Here is a 19,771-nt window from a genome sequence, read left to right on the forward strand (position 1 = left end):
GTTCATGGCCACTGTGCCTTGCCCTGCTCTAGGAGATAGGAAACGTTAATGTTCCTGTTGCCAGTTTGCCAAAGACTGTTCACTGGGCTCAGTCACTTTAGTGTCCTGCTGTGCTTTAGCTAAAAATTCACTTAGGAGAATAATTACACATGCTCCATATCCCTCCTTCCTGGGACTTGGAGGAACTGCCACCCATTTCTTAGTAGATGTGTGAGGGGAGCAATCCTGCTGTCACCACTTCTCAACCATGTATATCTGCTATCTTCAATGACAAACATCATGGGAGGACCTGGCCCTATTTTCAGCCAGTATAAGCAAGTTATGTCTTAGGAATGCTCTTCTTCTCTGCTGTATCTGGAGATCTTTGGACTGACTTGGCCAGTTCTTGAATCAAGCCTTAAGATCTTCAGCAACATCACCTCTCACCTGGAGCTGCTTCTTACCCTAGCTTGTTCTGCCACAGAGCGTGATGCCACTCAGCATATATCTGACCTGATTTAGGACTGACAGCAGCCCTACTTTGAAGTGGAAGCTGAACCAGGTGATCTCCAGGGGTTCCTTCCAATTCCAAGATATATATATTTATATGCAGTAATTGTCTCACAAGAATTGATCCCCCAAAATCAAGTGAGCATCACTGAAACACAGCCTATAATTGAGCCTCAAATAGCCTGCCGAAGCACAGAAGCCTTAGTCAACACGTTCAATAAACAGTAAGATACTGGCTACCACATGGCTCTGAGCGTAGAGCTGGGTAAATAATACCTTAAGAGAATCTAATGACAGGCTGAATGTTGCTGAGCTAGGGTACTAGTTTAATTGCTTGCTGTTTGGAACAAGAAGGTGGTCCCACTGGTGGAAGGCAACAGATGGTGCACATCACACAACGTATACGGTGGTGGCAGAGCCCAGGGAACGGAGCTTGCTGAGTGCATCTGCTTGCTGGAAAGAGGAATACTTTGCTGAACAGCAGCATGAGCCACACTTGCCCAGCTTCCTAGGAATGGTGCCCACAGTTGGGGCAAACACAGCTGGACAAGATAAACCGGTTACCTGAGTGCATGGTCAATTGTTATTAATAAGCGGACTCAAGAGGCCAGCAAAAGTCTTCTCTCTTGTCTTCCTGCATGGCTCCAGCTTCCCGAAATCCAGACTTGACTTTACTCATCAACTAGGTTATTTCCAATCACTCTAAAGGGCAATTTCTCCAGCTCCATTTTAGAAAGTGTTTATGTTGCACTGACAGCTGCTCCAGAAATCTGCAAGCTAGCCAGTTCTTTAAAGGACTTCATGATTACTTTAACTTAGTGTATCCCCTCTTTAAGCACTTTGAGTCTAGAAGTAAACTTTTTCAGATCTCATACCACTGCAGTGATACAGGTAACGATTTACAGTGATCTTAAAAATAAGTCATTTTTGATTGACCCTTTTTTGCTACTTAACCTGCTTTTATTTTGCTATTGACCTGGATTTCCTGCTTGTTTTAGAAAGAAGCAATTTACTTCTCTGTTGTTTCAGTGTTTCACATCTGGACTGCAGTGGCAGCCTTCTTGACATCCATTGTTAAGGACCAGCACAGAGTTGGCTCTTTTCCAGCTTTGTAGGCTTTCCTTGGCAGGCCAGAGCGTGACAGGGAGCAGACCATGGATGCCTTCGGGTGGCTTTTACAGGCTGACAAGCACCATTTACTGAAGACTGCTGATCAAAAAAATCCTTTGCCCCAGTAGATGCTATTTAAAATCTTCCTTACTGTTTGCCTAGGAAGTGCCTCATCCCCATAGGACACCAGCACCAACACAGAATAAATATTTACAGAACACTTCCCCCTCCTCTCATTAGAAACAATTCTGCTGGCTGCAGTTGGTAATGGACATGTGCCATGTTCAATTATACCCCAAATAAAAGGCATTCTAAAAAAAGCTGCTGATGTTTGTAGCCTTGTCGCTTACAGGCTTTGTTCCCAATGGCTTCATTTTTGTACTTTGTCATTTCTGACTTCTGATTCTTTTATTTTCTTCCTTTGGTGATTAAAGATTGCACAGTTACTGCTGTTATCCCCTCTCTTCCAAGGTTAGCTTTCAACATCCTTTCTTTTGCATATATACTTGTCAGCCATTTAAAAAGTCTCAATTTTAGTCCAAGTTTCCTCTTCCTATGTCAGAGCATTCCCTCAGCTGCAGTAAATGTGCTCTGGATGCTGCTGGTTGAAGCACCCCTTTGTTGGACAGAGGCAGGATGCAATGGTAGAACGGCTGTTAGTCGAGCACCCACAGCCTTCTCACCTATTTTAAGATGGCACAGTGCCTCCTGTTACAAAGACTGCACCAGACACACACCCAACGTCTCCCAGAATATACTTCCTGTCTGTTTCAGGAAGGAAGCCCCAGAAAAATGGTCTAAGACAATCTGGGGACTGGGATCCAGACTGTAGCACCACAGACTGTGTGAGCTGTAGCCTGGGTAAGAACTTACCTCTATTTTACTTCTGTGCAAAATGGGAAGCGGAGCACCTCTCCTCGACACAAAAGCAAAGACTGCCTGAATGCTAACTCACTTGAACGGAGGACTCAACACCAGCTTCTGAGCTGAAGGCTTGGGCATACAAAGCTTGCTGTACAAGGTAAGAGTAGCAATTGCTCTTTACCTACACAGTCCTCTGACTGCTCTTAGTAATGAACCCCTAAAAGAACTTCGGCTTCATGACTGCAAGAACAAAAATGCTCCATTAGTCCTCATACAAGTTAGCTATGAGGAAAACCCTTCATGTTTCAGGTGGAAAGCTTAAACCCTCCTGAACAGCAGAAACAAGCAGGAAGGAGAGATTCAAGCTCATCAATCTCCAGGCCATGCCAACACAACGGGAAAGGGGGAGCTTCAGTATGGGTCATCTCCTCACAGTCACCAGACCCTACAAAGAGAGACTCATCTTCACTAACTGTTTTGGAGCCTTACATTATCTTGGTAACAGCAGATGGAGGTTCTGGCACCAAGGTGATCCAAGGTGGAAGTTATCAGGATATCTGAAAAACCTATCCACATTCTTGGATGTGCGTGGTTTGTCCTGCTGGCTTGTTTTCTCAGCTGTACTGCCCAACAGCCACAGTGAGGGTTGGCCTTCTATAAGCTCCACCTCTCCTCAATTAAGAGAAGACAACTGATGAAGTAAACACCAACAGAAATGGGAATAAATGTCTACCCTCATGTGAGGGCATGACTGAACAGGCAGATATTTTTCACAGCCACTAGAAAGCTTAGTAACCTTTTCCAAGTACATTAGGACATTTCCAAGCCTGACTTAGGCAGAATGTCACTTATTAACACTGCAGGATTATTATATGAAAAAGCTGTATCACATTCATAATTTAGAATAAAAGCAGAGCTGCGAGAGAAGGAATAACTGAAGAGACTAATTGCTGCAGTTTATTTTGGAGGTGACAGCAAGGTAAACAGGAGTATTTGTTTCAATGAACTTTATTTAACTCTGTATTATACAAGTGGGATCTGAATCCCCAAACTTCCCATCATCAACATAATGGAGAAGCACCACTGCACAATAAGGAAGGCAGAATTTTGGAGATGGAAGACAGGCTAGATCAAGCCGTTTCTCCCTGTGTGGTCAGAAATTCTTCCTCCTTCACACTATGTGTTTCCCAGACCCGCAGGTTTTACCCCAGGAATAAGAGAGACAAAGCTAGTTCTAAACACTCTCTCTTCCTCCTGCTCTCCCCAACAAAAGAGGCTGCTCAATACCAGTAGTGGAATGATTAAAGATAGGGAGTACATTAGGTTTGCAGTCTCTCAACCAGCCCACTAGATTAAGAAGTGGCCTGGTTACTCCCTCTCTCCTGAAAAAAATCCAGGAAAATCAAAGACCTAAAATGCTGAAGACTTACCTCCTTTCCTTCCCCCATCCCATAGCCTTGTTCTCTAAGCAGAGAGTAGGCAATGAACTCTGAGGAGGCTGAAGGAAAGCGAAGGAAAATCAGGGGCTACCTGAATCCCTGGGAATCTGGTGGCTACCCTGGTGCCCTCATTCATTCCCTTTGAGGCTCAGAGACCTGTTTGGAATAGTACACAGAGAGGGCCTTTCTTAGGGATTCGGAAGCACCCAGGGATACAGAACACAGAAGCCACCGTGAGGGTACACACCATTCCAGGGAGGGCCCAAACCACAAACAGGGCAAGACTCCCCCCCAGCCAAGGCCTCAAGGGCTGGGGGAGCTGGGACGAGGCCCTGACAGGGGGAAGAAAGCTCCTGCAGCAGGACTTAGGGCTCATGGGATTTTACTTCTTCTTCCTCTCCTGGGAACAGCGAGGGCAGAACCTGACAGAAAGGGAAGCAAAAGCCTTTAGGCTTTTAGGGTATGACATGAACCTCGAACATACAGTCCCAAAGGACCTTTCCCAAGGTCCCTGACAAAGCCTCCCCCTTCTGCCACTCAGGACCTCCCCTTCCCAAAGACCAATGTGCTCACTCTCCATATTGCTTGCTCACTCACCATTTTCCTCTTGGTTTTGTTGTCAGACCCACACAGGCAAAATGAAACCATTCAATGGAACACTGTTGGGATAGAGAGCAGTCAGTCAGTCAAAAAGCCATTTTCTTTTGAAATCATTGCTTCTGGGCTACAACAATTTCCCAACATTAGATCACAGACTCCTAAATCCCTAGCAGTGATCAGGGAATGAAGACTCAAACCCAACCTATACATTGTTAGCAAGAACTCCCCTTTTCTCTTTCTAAGTGTGGGGGCAAGAAAACAACCCATCGTTTCAAGGAAAACTTGAAGAGGCACTTAACAAGTCCTGGTAAACCACCCCTCCACCCTTCCACACCACCTGAGGTAAGCCCTCTTTTTGTCACTGCTTGCTGTATCATGCCCTGCCCAAGCAGGACAAGACTTTCCATGCAAGACTCTCTCCACTTCCTTCTCCTCCATTTACACCAAGAGCAGGCTCTTACATCTGGGTTGTCGCAGCCAATCATCTCCCCATAGGAAACCTGGTGGCAGAGGCAGTAAGTAGGCTCATTGGGATCGACTGGCATATCCAATACATCCGAAGGGTGCACATTTCCAAAGGTGACTGAAGGCATCCCATACTCTGTGCTACTGCAGACAGGAATAAAGTAGGTCAGCAAAATAACTGGCTTTGTGTCCCTTCACTTCTCCCAAGACAATGCCCTTGTTTGCTAGAGATGGTTCATACACCCAAGTTCACTGAAATGATCTGCCTTCCCCTTCATGCCACACTCCCCTGAAAGAATTAAAAGGTCTCCTTCATCCTCCTTCCCAAAAAACGGACAGGGGACACACTGTCTAGTCTGGGTATGTGCCAGATCCTTTGCAGGGAGGTTGGCTAGGCCTTCTTGGTCTGATCTGTAGTGCTGCTCCTCATTCCCACAAACCTCTTAAAACACTTACGTGCGGACAAGCTTCAGTTTCTTTTGGGTAGCTTTTGGTGCTTCCTCATCAGAGTTTTTCCCTTTAGAGCGAGCACGGGCAGCTTTCTTCTCTTTTTGGGCTCGGCCCTCTGGTAAGAAGAAACAAACGTGGTTCATCTGCCACCCTACCAAAATAGACTACCTGATAGTAACAACCTCTCCATCACTAAAATACACTCCCACTTCAGAGCGTGTATTGGCTTTGGGCCATGCACCCCATCTTAATTTTATCTAGCAGCCTTGAATATGCTCACACACAAGAAGAGCCCAAGTCACCATCTTTTTACCTGTCCTTCAGATTCCAGCGTAACAGTCTTTGATCTGTACCACTCCAGTGCCTGCCTTCATCCCCACCACTTCCATAGTCACTTGGCTGCCTCCTGTATCAATCTGCAGCCCAGTGGTGGTACTCACTCTTCTTGCCCTTGCTGGAAGAACTGTCATAGTCACTCGACTCTATCTGCTTCTCCTTCAGGTCTGCTTCGAAGCGAGCGAGGTCTGTGTCCAGCCGACGGATGTGCTTATCAACCTGCGAAGATGAGAGTGATGACAAGTTACCACAGAACACAGCCCAGGAGGGCAAAGAGGAGAGGGCATGGGGCTTGCACTAAAGAGCTGAGAAGCAAGAGTGGGTAGGGCCTAAAAAAGACATCAGGGCCTTCCAAGACTGGGGTCTTTAGCACAGCCTTTCACGTGGTAAACACTAGACACTCCCCTCCATACCATCTCATAGGTCTGCATAGCCAGCTGAACCTTGTCGTCCCCAAATTCCTTGCATTTCCCATAGGCCTCCTGGATTTGCTTGAGAAGCCCCAGTTTTTCCTCCGAAGACAAAGTCCGTGCATTGCTGATATACTCTGTGGCCAACTTATCGATCTCCGACTTGAGGTCTGAAACAAGTTCACCATTAAATACGTAAGTACACACATATGCCCACACACTACAGCCCTCCATTAAGAGAGGCTGAAGGATCAGAGCAGCTGTAGGCTTCCTCCCCTGCCCTGAGACCTTCACTGATCAAGGCAAAGAAAGGAAAAACTGGCCAACCTGCATCCTTCCTGTCTCACCAACAAAACCATCTTTAAGCCTCACCTTCCGTCCTCTGATCCAGGTCTCGCATGAGCTGGAAGTTTCTCTGCAATTCAAATGGCAGGTTCTCAATACCTGCAGGGAAAGGAGGATACACGGAGAAGTCAGGTTCCTGTCCATGATGCGAATGCAGGAACAAAGCTAACTGACATAACAACACATACACTACTCCAGTGATTCCCAACACCCTTTCCTGGTGCACATTAGTGTGGTTCCCTTTGTTGTCAACTCTAAAGGAGACAGATTATAAAAACATGATATATTTAATCCAGGAGCATAGTTCTACAATAAATATTAGATAACAGAAAACTGCTGTCGAGCATAAAGGCCTACATTAGGAAAGCAGAAAACCAGAATTTGTAAAGTCAGTCATTATAATATAGAATCATAGAATCCCAGACTGGTTTGGGTTGGAAGGGACCTTAAAGCTCATCCAATTCCAATCCCCTGCCACGGGCAGGGGTACCTTCCACTAGACCAGGTTGCTCCATGCCCCGTCCAGCCTGGCCTTGGACACTGCCAGGCATGGGGCAGCCACAGCTTCTCTAGGCACCCTGTGCCAGCGCCTCAGCAACCTCACAGGGAGGAACTTCTGCCTAAGAGCTCACCTAAATCTCCCCTCTGTCAGGTTAAAGCCATTCCCCTTGTCCTGTACCTGAGGGCCCTTGTCCAAACCCCCTCTCCAGGTTTCCTGTAGCCCCTTTAGGCACTGGGAGCTGATCTAAGATCTACCCGGAGCCTTCTCTTCTCCAGGCTGAAAAAGCCCAATATATCCATTCGAGCTCCATTCAATAATGGAAAAAATAGTACAGTAGCTGGTAAATAATGCCATTTAGTTATTTCTATACAGGGATGTACAAATTGAAGTTGACTGAATGCTAATTCACTGAAAAGTGAGTCTATTTTAGCGCATCCATTTTACATATAGGGGACAGGAGACACTGTGAAAAGCCAAAGAACAAATCTGGGACAGGACAAGGAGCGGTGAACAGCAGTCTTAACCCTGTGTCACATGTTCTTTGTTTTTCCTTCTGCACTGTAATCTCAGTGTGGTCTGTCCAACACCTGTAAGGATGCTATACATTGTGAATAATAAATGTTCGTAGGGCTCAGGATGAGCAATGTGAAGTTGATAGCTAATTTTCAGTGTACTATGCTACTCATGCCCTAGGCATCACCTGATGCTCAACTGACAAAGCTGACAAAAACAATTCTCATTTTTCCATGCCTAATTAAAGCAAGATCTGGTGTCACTGCACTGACCTCAAGTCCAAGCTTGATTATTGTTACCTTTATACCTAATTAAAAAAAAAATAATAAAATAGAGAAAGGTTGGGGAAAAAGCTCTTCAGAAACATAAGCATGTCTTCTTCCTGAACCCACACACCAATATATAGGGAGTGTGAACAACAGTGTGTCTACCCAGCATCAAAACCATCTCATACATCATTCCCAGCAGCAGTCTCTACTGTCCCTGCCACATGTTTTTACAGCAGAGGCACTTCCCTGAAAGGTCTGTATGCAAGTGGCAGGTTGAAACAAGTACTACACATGCCCATGAGGTAAACCCAGCTGTGGGCCTCACTCTGCTCAGAACCTGGTCCTTTAACTTCTTTTTTGCACAAACGGAACATACGAAATTACATACAGAATCCTTCTAAGTAGCAAAGCTATTACTTCAACAGAGTTCTGTTGCCATTTCTAATGTAAAGATCTTAGCAACGCTCAGACAGCAGGTGTCCTCAAGCACACAATCACACAGCACATACACATCGGCCCCTACATTCAAGGACAGTTAACAGAGCAAAATCAAAAACCGAGGAAGTGGCAAACTGAAGGCTGTGCATTCCCAAATATGATACTTCCACGTTTGTCCATGACAGACTTCACACAAGGTGCAAGCAGCTGACTACCAGATCACATCCCTATGGCTCAAAAACACATCTCAGAAGACAACAGGGACAGAGTGCTGAAGATTATCATTGCTTACAAATGGAACTTATGGCAAGGATGAAATCCACTTTGGGAATCTCAAGACCATGCCTTTTCCTTTCCTGCAATCCCCAGTCTGGTTAACTCCAAACCTCTCAGTGTATACAGCAAATAAAACATGGATCATACTGCAGCATACTACTTTCCATTCCTCTCAAAGCACCCCCTATAGAAGACAAGACAGGTATTCTCTAGAGAAAAACAGTTTCTGTTCTTGGACTGTACACAATATGTCAAGTTTACACTGAGTTTAGCAATCCTGGAAGATCTCAACTTCTAAATTCTTCACTTTGGAGTTTTAGAAAAGGATTAATGTAATTTTTTTTTCTCTTCTAAAAAGGAAAATCAGTAAAAGCACAAATTCTACTGGGTGTAGTCAGTTTTCCCTCAGCCAGGATAGAAATCTTTAAACAGTGAACACCCAGGCTGGCACAAAAACCAGTAGGATGCTATTGTCTGAGCAGAACTACCCTACGTAAGGTTATGGCCACGTTTAACAGTGATCTTTTCACAGCACAAACACAGGTAGGACTTTGCTTCTGTACCAGCAACCTGAAAGGGACCAGGGAGGTTGGATGATCTTAAGGTCCTTTCCAACCCTAACCATTCTATGATTCTATGCTCTAGCTTTTCCAGCTATTAGTGTAAACAATCTGCCACCAGCACATCATGCCCTCATCTGGGAAGCCTCTGTCTTCCCTTTGCCTCTACATGCCTAGTCTCATCTTTTCAGCCCATGTCATCGATCCTTCAGAGCACTTGCCACCTATCTCAGTGTCTCCAGCCTGGTTACCTGGTTACCACATGCAGAGCCCCCTGCTCCCAGTGGCTCTTGGCAGCGCCAGAGAGGCTTCACCCAGCTCAGTCTCTGGCCTAGCAGACACTGAACACAGACACAGTCAAACATGCATGAGCACTGATCTTCCAGAGGCTCATTAGTTGGGCAAGGTTTCCACAGGGACTGATGAGACAAACGCCTGTCATTTGAATTCCTTCTCTGCTAAACCCAGCAAAATGATTTCCTAAAACTGCAGCAAAATGTTCCACCTGCAACTCTATTATTGGACCAATGTTCTGTAATTGCTTCATCAGTAAACTGGGAGAAAATGAAACAAGTGACAGTACAGTGACTTTACAATCAGAACTGGTATAAAGACACTTCATCTATTCAACTGGAAGAGGGAGGAAGCCGAGTGCACAACTACAAATTATGATCTGGAGAGTGTGGCGAGAACAAAAAGCACAGCAAGATAAAGCTGCAGCTAAGCAAGTTTTAACTGAGCAACAAACTATTTGTATCGTATATAGTTTTGTCTAACTATGGGAAAGTTTTCTGCTATCTGCAGCTTAACTCAAAAGCCCTTACATACCCTTACACAGAAGTGATGCTCTGCATCACAGGATTCTATTACAGTAGTGAGAACACTTGCTGGAATTGCCTGGCTTGTGCTGTGGTAGTGATTGGACATCACCACCCTCACAGTCCCATTAAAAAGAAACCAAAACAAACCTAAGAGTTACGTTGTCATTTCCTCATTCCTACCAGTGCAACACTTTCCTCAGTCTTTTTCAAAACATTCCTGTTACTCATGGAATTTTGCTTCCTCCTCTTCTTTTACAATTAATGTGCTCTTATTGTAAGATGCACCTGAACTTTTAATGACTAAATACTATCTATCATAAAATACACAAATAATTCTCACATTCTGAAATGGAACACAGTAGAGGAGAACCACCCTTGAGGCCTCCTTGATCACTAGAGCAGGCAGCAGTCACTCTGTGCCAGACAGGCAACAACCCCACAGAAAATTAAAGAAAATCGAGGGCCTCTTTTTACATTAAATGGAAGCAGGAGAGGAAGAGGAGGATGGTGAAGATGTACAGTGAAGAAAGGGGCTAGCAGCTTGGCCCAAAGCATGGGCTGGCATCAGTGCAACTGTGTCCATGTGTACAGGTCCACACAGCCACGTACAGCCCCACTGTGCCCCACTCATCCCTCCCACAGCACGATTAGGCTGAAAATCATCAGCGCAGGTCTCTCACTGAGGTCCTTCCCACTTCTTCCTTTTCTTACCCTGTTTTGACACAAGCCAAAGTCTCTCTACCTACCTTCATCTTTCCTGAATTCTTAACCCTTCACTACTCCCTTTCTTTTTTTAACTATTTTATTCTTTTCTTTCCTTATCACTCCTTCCCTCACTCCTTCCTCTGCAGGCATCCATAACCACGCTGCCTCGTCCCTTAAGAACCACACGTTCTCCCTCTCCAAAAGTCAGCATCCATCACCACCCTCCCTCCCCTCCAATTATTATCATTTTATCTATTTCTTTATAGAAACATATGTGGGGTGTCAGGTGTAGGCAACTGATACTTAAACTTCAGCTCCTTAACTCTGATGTCAACTCTGACACACACAACACAGAAAGCAAACCCACCCAACCTGGTAACTTCCACTGCGCTTCAGCCCTCCGCAGCACGGCTGTTACCTCTGCTGGACAGCAGGTTTGTACCGTGACAATGTCCAAATTCCTAGAGAGATCCATTACACCAAGGACTATCCAAACACACAGTGCCTTTCCCGAGACATCTGTTCACCAACCGTGTTCAGATGCATGTTGAGATTTATTAAAAAGCATGAAAATACATTCTGAAATACAGCCGAGGCTGCTTTGTTCAACAGTGCAGATTTCAGCAAACACTTTAAACACCCAATGCTAAAGGCAATTAAAAAAATCCTGCTTGTGTCAGGGACCTCCACAATGTTCTTCAGCCCCCGAGACAAGGAACTGCCTGGGATCTAACACTGGAAGCACACATGATGGTATTCCATACTTCTAATTTCGTAGCATCTAAAGTATGCTGCGGGACAACCGGCTTACAGCAACCTTCAGGAGCTTCCTTGTTTCCCCGTTAGGGGCAGGATGGCTTTATACTACTCTATCCCTCCTTTTAGAGGCTATAACCCTTTTAAACTGCTGCTTCTACTCTGTCCTATGTCCTAAAATAATTATCTTCTTATGCACTAATATATACCTTTCTCTCTATTCACATATGGCTCAGCCCTACTGCAATATATCTGTCCTAACCTATAACATTATTCTCACAACACCTTTGTAAGGGATACTACTACCCTCGTTTTTACAAGCAGGGTACTGAGGTGCATGGTAGACTGATTTAGCCACAGACACCCAGGAATTCTGTGGCTATGTCATATACCCTGAGTTCTGGGCCAGTGCACTACACACTAGTCCATAAGGTGTATCTCCTTCAGGATCTGTCCAAAGAAACACGTATCAGTCAGCAAGGACAGTCAACGTACCAGCCACAGAAACCTAATACTCCCCCAGAGACCCTTTTCTTGAGGAGGGAGGGCTTCTTTTGTCGTCTTATTATTATATTAGTTTAATGCTACAGTATCCAAAGCCAAAACAGTAGGCAATGTTGTTAAGTCTCACAAAAGGGATCTTTCTTGCTGTGTTAAAGATCAACCTTTGATTTCAGCAGCTTGGAGGCCTTGGAAGACTGACATGTCAAATGAGACTTGCACCACCCCAGGCATTCCCAGCCTGTCACAGACCTCCAACGGCAGGGACCACCACCAAAGAGATCACAGGGCTGTTTGCCAAAATGGTCACATCAGATTTGCTGTTGGGCAAGTGAAAAAATGCAGAGGAAATGCAGTATGCTTTGTCGTGTAAAGCCATCTTGTATCAACTCTGATAAAAGCACTGGTTAACAACAAAACCAATTCTGAATGAGCTGGTCATTAACAATAATAACTGTATTCGCTTAGCGTGGGCTATGCCATGCTATGAATCACCAAATTCTCTCCCCTGCATGAGAGAATTGTAATTTTCTACAGATCATGTATGCTGCATCACACATGCAACTAATCCAAAGTCTCAAGAAGGTGAAAGGCATCTTTCACTATGCTAAAACAAGACATTTGCATATCTGCGGTATGGTGTGAGAAACCATAGAGGCATGAACAGGAAGGCATGGCTGCATGCTACGCTGTGGAGGGGATGAGAGTAATGACAGGAGGCAAAGCAAGGGATAAAAGAACTGCTGTGGAATTTGGAATGCAGCCAGGACTGGGAACGAATGGCGGGCTAGCCTACAGCAAGTCCTGACATCACACCCATGCCCTCTCATCTTGTATTAAGATGACAATACACATCATACCCTCATTTGATGAGGCTCTACAGAGGAAAATCCAGACAGATGCAGCTATTCCAAAAGAATAATCCTATTTTACAGGGTTAACTAACGTTATCAAGGAATGAAAAGACATTCCCATGTCAGTTGTAGGAGAAAGAAGATGACTTTCAAGAGGGCATATGCTGCTCCTGTTGTTCTGTGCTTATGCTGACAGAAGTTTCCTAGTATTGACAAGCCCTGGACTGCTGTAACACTATGTGCCTATTGACATACACAAGTAGAAGGAGCAAAGGAAACCTGATGCCTCCCTACTCAGTATAAAAAAAGGGAAAAAATCCAAAAGAAAATTACTACACAGAACCATGTTAACTTACCAGCTGAGGACTCCTCATCTAAGTCTGCTGTCTCCATCATCCTCTTCACTGAGGCAGATATGTCCTAGTGTCTGCTCCTGGAACAGGTCCTGACTGGTGGCCTCCAAGACAATGGAATTAATATCAAGCAGCCATCTGAGTAGACAGGCCAGCGACATCCTTCTACTTCTTAAACTCACCAAGGTTACTAGCCCTCTGCTCACTATTCTCCCAACCATTTAGGTCTAATTTAGACCAAATGTTGGCAGAATCTAGTTGCTCAGAGGTTTGGGGTGGAGGAAGATGGAAACACTTTTTATTGTTTTGTTATCATTCTTTACCAACATCTTATGCTGACATTTATTCAGTAACAGAGCAGTGCAGCCACAGGGAAATTTGAACTTCCTTCCAGTCTGGCACACATTTCCCAACTGGCACAATGTGTACTCCCCATTTATCAAGGCAAATAAAGCAACAGACTCATCAGTCCAGGCAGGTCGTATGTTGTGGACAGTGTTAACTTGAACCAGCAGGGAAGGTGCTGTTGGAGAAAGTGCACCCCACAAACATGACCTTTCCATCCACCTCATCTATGTGAGCAACTGGGCAGACGTCCTCAGCAGCAGAACATAGGTAGGTGAGTGGAGATGTCACTTTGTAATAAATTCAGACACCAGGCAGTTGAGGAGAACTCCGTGCCTTCATTCTGAGGCCATAAAAAATAAACGTGTGTTGTCACTAAGTATACTTACTTTATTCTAATACCCACTAGATGGATAAACCTAGAAAGCACCAAGGGTAGAAAATACATGTGGCTGCAGAGCAGTCCTGTGGACTGTAAAGACAATCCCTACACTCATGGCACATTCACATATGAACAGAGATTTGCAGAAAACTATTTGGACTGTTTCCTAATATGTGTACTTCAACAGTGCCTAAAGAAGCTCTGCAACCCTTAAAAAAATTCCAAACATGAAGAAAACTCATTATCTGGAAAATCTGTATTAGTCACCCTTCCTTTCTCCCCCTCAAAGCCCCCATTACAGTATTTCTAAACCCAGTATGAGAGCAAAGCACAGTAACTCAAGTTTGAGCAAATACAAATTAATGAGTCTCCAGGCACATTCAAGCTTCTCATCACAAACTACTGTTTCCTTCCTTCTTATTCTCCCTCCACTCCTTTCTACATCTCTAACTTCTCTGCACCCAGTTTTTCCCCTACTAAAGCTGCGCTGCTTTCTTGGCATGAGGAAAAGCACTTCAGTATCTTGCTTTCTCCCCTCAGAAGCAGGCATAAAATGGTTTAGAGACCAGGAGGAGAACAATATTTGAAGGGATGGAAATCTTTTCATGCTTAACTTCAGTCACTGAAGAAAACTGAGGAAAAAGTCTTGCTCAAAGAAAAACACTCAGGAAGAAGGAGGAAAGAAACATTCCTCTTCTTCCCCTTCCCAAATCCTTTGGCTCAGTATAGTCATTGAAGGGGGAGCTTCACCAGGATAGGAAGGAAGGTGATCAGAGTGGACAAGATGTGGAGTTCATCTATCAGGATGTTCAGCACAGAAGGAATGTGTATATTTTTCTGCTGCAAAAACATCTGCTAGGAGCATAACACATTTAGGACAGATACGCTTTGCAACTGAAAGCTTAGAGCAAAGGCAAGGGCATGTTTAATCCTAGGTCTAAACCCGGTTTCAAATTACAGCAAGGACATGAAAGCTACAGACGTACCAGAACCACGAAGATGCCAGACACCTTTTACTAAGAGAACTGTTGATAACTTGGCTATTCCACAAAAATCTCCTGGAAAAGAACTTTAGATGCCCAAAGGAGAGAGCTCAGAATTTATGAACTGAGGCTGCATACCGAGCTTTGTCAGGCTGCTTGTGCATTGTGACATTTAGTTTTTAAGTACGTAACCACATGAGATTTTCATACAAGGCGTTTCTCATTCCCTAGTGACTGAGCAGTGATTCAAAGTTTTATTTTATTCTCTCTGCTCAATACAGTGTCACACATACACAGCCCAAAAGCCAAGCTGAAAATTGACCTAGTAATCAGCTTTTCAAGGTGCTCATTATTGTGACATTAGACTGCTTTTTCACAAGCTGCTGTGGAGCAGCCTGCTTCCCTTCCCAATAAAATGAAGGTCAAGAGATTTACTGAGGCAAAGAGATTAAAGCCAAGAAGACCAGCTAATTACAAACATTCCTCTTGAAATGTCTAAAAATGCTCCATAGCCTGACTTTTCAGAATTATCTGCTCAGAGCAGACTTCAGTTGCAGCTATGAACATTCGGCACATCAGCTCCTCTGACTACAGATTTGCACTCAGAATTTGAGGGAAGCATAGCATTACAGGAGAACCTGTAAAAAGTGTGACACCCCCCCCCCCCCAAATAAACAAACCCAAACTCACTTTGTCAGAGGGGTATTCAACTGCCTCAAGCATAAGACCACCTTTTTTTCTTCCTACAATCTCCACTTAATTCATTATACACCTTCCTTTCTTCAAGGACATGAAGAGGTCCTACAAAACAACTGCCCTCTTTCATCACACACTCCTCATTCATTCCCTGAGCAGATCCAGCCAGTAAACCATATGAAAGAGAATCTCTGTGGGAGGAAAAAGAAAATCAACTGAAAACTGTGTCTGCATTAGCACTATGATACTAAAAGAATTCCATTCCAAGGACATGTAAATATTAGACATTTTTAGAAGAGCTGACCAAGGGTTCTAGTCTATTTGTTTATTTCAATTTTCAGGAATTTTTTGAACATCAGTGAACTGCTTTAAAACCGAACTGAATGTTTTTAAAGACTGAAATAATGTTTAAAAAACAAAGGGAAGGAATGAGTGAGGGGGAGGCTGAATGCTGTCAGACAGGCATGAAAAGAAATGGAAGAGCTGATCTGAGATCACCTCAAAGAATCAAACAAGGGCAACAACACACACTAAGTGGTAAACTTGCCTGACTGGACCTTTTGTAGTAAGAGTATACATTTCATTAATGAAAATAACTTTTTTAAGTCATAAGACTACAGCTTGCATCAAATACTCTATGTAGTATCAGGAAGTATCATGCATAACAAGCTAGAATAAGAAAACAAACAAAAGATACATTAAAAAGACTTCAGACTGCTACATAAGACTTTGGAATGCATTATAGAGAACTATCAGCAGTGGCTGCACCACTCATGCAAATCACACAGAAGCAGTTCTTGATCCAACAAAAGAAGAGTTAGTCACTTGGAAGCGAGTTGCAGACTGCAAGAACGACAATGGAAGGAAGACACCACTGGGACAGCAAGAGACAGCCTGACTGCAAGCAAATACTTTCCATCAAGTCTTACAGGGTAGTACATTTAGGAGCAAGGAATACAAGTGATGGATAAAGGATGCTGGACCATATTTCTAAGAAACAGAAAGACTGTATCATATCAGTATCATGGTAGATAGTTACCTGAATCTGAGCTTCCAGCTGAAATGCAATATGCAACAGAGATAAGGGTATACCCAACAGAAGAATGATAACCTGACTTTAGTTAGTATCATGAAGAAGACTGGTTACTACTGGTTACTAAAGGGCTGTATGCATTTTCAGAGAGTCAGAACTTCAAGTAGGATGTCAGAAGATTAGAGCAGGCTTGGAGAAGAAAAACACGGGTTATTAGAAACCTGAAAAAGATGTTATTACAAGTAGCTCTTTTCTTTCCCCCCCCTCCCCAAGTTACCAGAAAGAAGGTTCAGATTTCATCAACTGCAATCTACACAGAGAAGAAACTTTTAATAACGGAACACTTCAACATGGCAGGTAAAACACTCTGTAGGTGCAATGACTAATTACTGGAACTGTGAAAATTAACTACAGCCAAAAATCACAAAACCATGCCAGGAAAGCCTATCATCAAACTAACTTACTGCATACTGAGATGTTCTTTGATTCTAAGTATTACAATTCATATGATGTGTTTTTCTGAAAGAAACCTTTTTTTTTTTCTCAAAGAAGTACTTTTAGATTGTGCACATTACTTAAAAAAAAAAAAAAAAAGAAAAAGAAAGATACCTTAAAAATGACAGTCCATACCCCCTTATTAATATATCCACCCTTCAACAGGGCAAGAATCTCTAGCTCAATTGCAGGACCACATGTTTCAGCTGAGAGAGAAAATTTGACATTTTCTCTGGATGCTTCTGCTAGAGGGGAACAGAGCAGTTTCCACAGGGGTCACTACTTGTAGCTGAGAGTGACAACAAAATCCAGAAACGTCTGACTTTGGTGGGAGCACTCTAGCCAGCAAGCTCCTCTACAACTTCCTTTCTGACTTGGTACCTACTGTACCCCTCCAAACTCAGTGCTGTATATTTCTCATTTCTGCCTACCATCTGCAAACCCCTGTCTTTCAATCCTCTATCTTCTCACCGCAGCTCTTACTCCAAATACACTTGTGCTCACTCAATAGTAAACCCCTGCATCCTCCCCGCACACTTACTTCTCATCCATCTGTATCTTTCTCCTCCTGCCTAGTCCCTGTCCTCCCAACTCTTGGCCATCTTTACTGAGGAGCCTCAGTCAACTGCATTCTTCCACAACAGAATGAGAACAACAGATGAATGTATGCTTTTGAACAGCATCCTTGCTCCTCTCTTAACAATCCGCCTTCTCATCCACCTCTTCTTCGTAGCTTTTGCAGCCTCCTTCCTAGCAGCTCCTAGATCCTTGCCTGTTCACTTCCAGCTTCTTTCAGCTTTCACTGAAATTTATTATTATTCTTGAACTTCTCTAACTTAATCTTCAAGAGGTTTCCTTTCCTAATGACAAAAGGAGCACTGCAGACACAAAGGCTGAACCCCCTTGCCTCCACATCAACGCTGTGTCACCTCTATGCTGGAGGAAACCCAGTGCAGCAAAATAACTGAATAACCAAGCTCCAGTGCTTGTAAGCATATACAAATAGATAGCAAGAGCTTTAAGTTAGCCAGGTATGGTGAATAAAAACACGTTACCAGAACTACCACACTTTAACCACTGCACCCCATCAACACGATACCCCATCTCTAGTGCTGAGGGCAGATCAGAAGGAAAATGTGAAAAGAGCATTCCTCAAAGCACAGGTTACTACATCTTAAACCGTTAGTTCATTCCTTCAAAAACAATTGCTGTGATTAGCCTACTCGGCTGTTTTTAGAACACAGGGGTAGAACAGGCATCGAAAGTCTTATCCCCAAAGTCTGACAAAGTTTAAACACCTTATGTCAGGAAGACGTCAAAGAAGGGCTCCAATAACGCTACAGACTCCCTTAGTGTTTAGAGAGCTCTCCTTCGACCAGCAAAACAGGACTGCACGTGTAAAACCACAGCCCAGGAAGCGAGCTAAACCACCTCCCGACAGACACGAAAGCTGTCTTTGCCTGGATTTCACCAGCCAGGCACTTTATTTCGGGAAAGCCACTGACAGCCGGGCTGCGGCTCCCGAGAGGAGGCGGCTGAGGCAGCACTGGGCTCCTTGCTCCGAGGACAACCAAACGCTCGCCGCCGGTGTCAGCGGCGCTGGGCTACCATCGGAGCCGCAGCCGAGCCCGTCCCCACGGCGGAGGGGCAGTCCGTGCCGCCGCCGCCGCCGTTTCGAAACGGCCCTGAGTCTCCTCTACGCGGCGGGCGGGGCCTCTCCGCAAGGCCCCATGACGGGCCGGCCGCGCCAGGCTACCTGCCGCCAGAGAGGCTCGGAGCAGGCCGCGGGCGCTCCGGGGAGGGGAGGGCGCGGTCAGCCCCCGGGCAGAGATCGGACCCCGCAGGGCCCCGCCCTGAGCCGCGGTCCGTTCGTGCCAGGGCGGCCCCGGCAGCGGCCCCCGGCCCCGCCCCCGGCGGCTCTTACTATCCAGGTAGTGCTCCAGGTACATCCCCGCCGCCATCTTGGGCCCGCACACACGGGCGCTTCCGGCGGGAGCCGGACGCCGGCGCTCCCCCCCCCCCCCCCTCCGGAAACAGCGGTGCCCGGCTGCGGCCGCCGCTTCCGCCCGCCTGCCCGGGCGCTTCCGTGCGCTGACGCCGCCATTTCGGGTCCTGCGGCGCTGCACCTTCCCCCGGCCGGTGGGTCCTGCCCGCCCGCCCGCCGCCGCTTCAGCAGCACCGGCGGTGACGGAGGCGGGGTGAGCTGCGGGAGCAACCCGGGCCGCCCCGCTGCTGGTTGCAGACAGGAGGATTAGGAGGGGCGGCCCAGCTGCAGGGAGGCAGGGGAGCAGGCCCGGGGGTGCGGGCAGGTAAATACCTGCTGCCTTCATCTCCGCAGTGAAAGAAACGGGCTTCGTCTTTTGGAGGCTACGGAGGTGTCTCCTGGGCACTCCCGGCGGATAATCTGGGGAGGAAGTGCTGTTAGTTTGTTACGGCACTCTTGTCTCCATTCACCGTGTAACTCGCCACGAGAACCTTCTGCTGTGCTACAGAGACTGCCTTTGCTGTAAAATGATTATGGCACAAACTTAACAACTGACAAACTGACGAAACAGTGAAGTTAAACGTGTGGCTCCGTGCTCTTTGCTCCTCCGTGCCAGACCCACTTTCATGACCATCCATCATGAGCCACCTCTAGGTCAGAGATCCTCCTGTTCAGGAGTCATTCCCCAGCCTGCCTTTTACTACTGAGTGCACATGCAGGGTATGGTGTCTGCCAGGTCTCTTCAGGAAGGAGGGTGAGGTCACCTTATGAAGGAACACAGACAAAATTACCTGACT

General features: G+C 45.5%; 1 protein-coding gene across 5 annotated transcripts; it reads right to left on the reverse strand.

Moving 5' to 3' along the window:
- Positions 1-3,455: 3,455 nt before the first annotated feature.
- Positions 3,456-19,335, reverse strand: ING4 (inhibitor of growth family member 4). 5 transcript variants are annotated; one of them, XM_061454078.1, is made up of 9 exons: positions 18,915-19,010; positions 13,060-13,160; positions 6,536-6,607; positions 6,167-6,333; positions 5,858-5,972; positions 5,424-5,532; positions 4,964-5,111; positions 4,500-4,561; positions 3,456-4,324 (listed from the first exon to the last, which is right to left on the reverse strand). In XM_061454078.1, the coding sequence occupies exons 2-9, from the start codon at positions 13,097-13,099 to the stop codon at positions 4,285-4,287; spliced, it is 753 nt and encodes a 250-aa protein (XP_061310062.1). In that variant the 5' UTR covers positions 13,100-13,160; positions 18,915-19,010; the 3' UTR covers positions 3,456-4,284. The 5 variants fall into 5 exon arrangements, with proteins under 5 accessions (XP_061310062.1, XP_061310064.1, XP_061310063.1 ...); XM_061454080.1 differs by lacking the exons at positions 13,060-13,160; positions 18,915-19,010 and adding an exon at positions 19,308-19,335; XM_061454079.1 differs by lacking the exon at positions 13,060-13,160 and having other exon boundaries at positions 18,915-19,019.
- Between the last annotated feature and the right edge of the window lie 436 nt (positions 19,336-19,771).

Source organism: Pezoporus flaviventris, unplaced genomic scaffold (genome assembly GCF_033815535.1).
Source record: "Pezoporus flaviventris isolate CSIRO_AGI_PZ_B2104156 unplaced genomic scaffold, CSIRO_AGI_Pfla_v1 ptg000015l, whole genome shotgun sequence".
Taxonomy (NCBI): Eukaryota; Metazoa; Chordata; class Aves; order Psittaciformes; family Psittacidae; genus Pezoporus; species Pezoporus flaviventris.

Bases quoted from the DNA above. Each gene is read 5' to 3' on its own strand.
- ING4 (XM_061454076.1), bottom strand. From the start codon at position 11,067: ATGGATCTCTCTAGGAATTTGGACATTGTCACGGTACAAACCTGCTGT. The intron at 6,334-6,535 runs GTGAGGCTTAAA...AACTTGTTTCAG, and splicing joins CCTGGATCAGAGGACGGAAG to ACCTCAAGTCGGAGATCGAT. The intron at 5,112-5,423 runs GTAAGTGTTTTA...TCCTGTCTGCAG, and splicing joins AAACTGAAGCTTGTCCGCAC to TAGCACAGAGTATGGGATGC.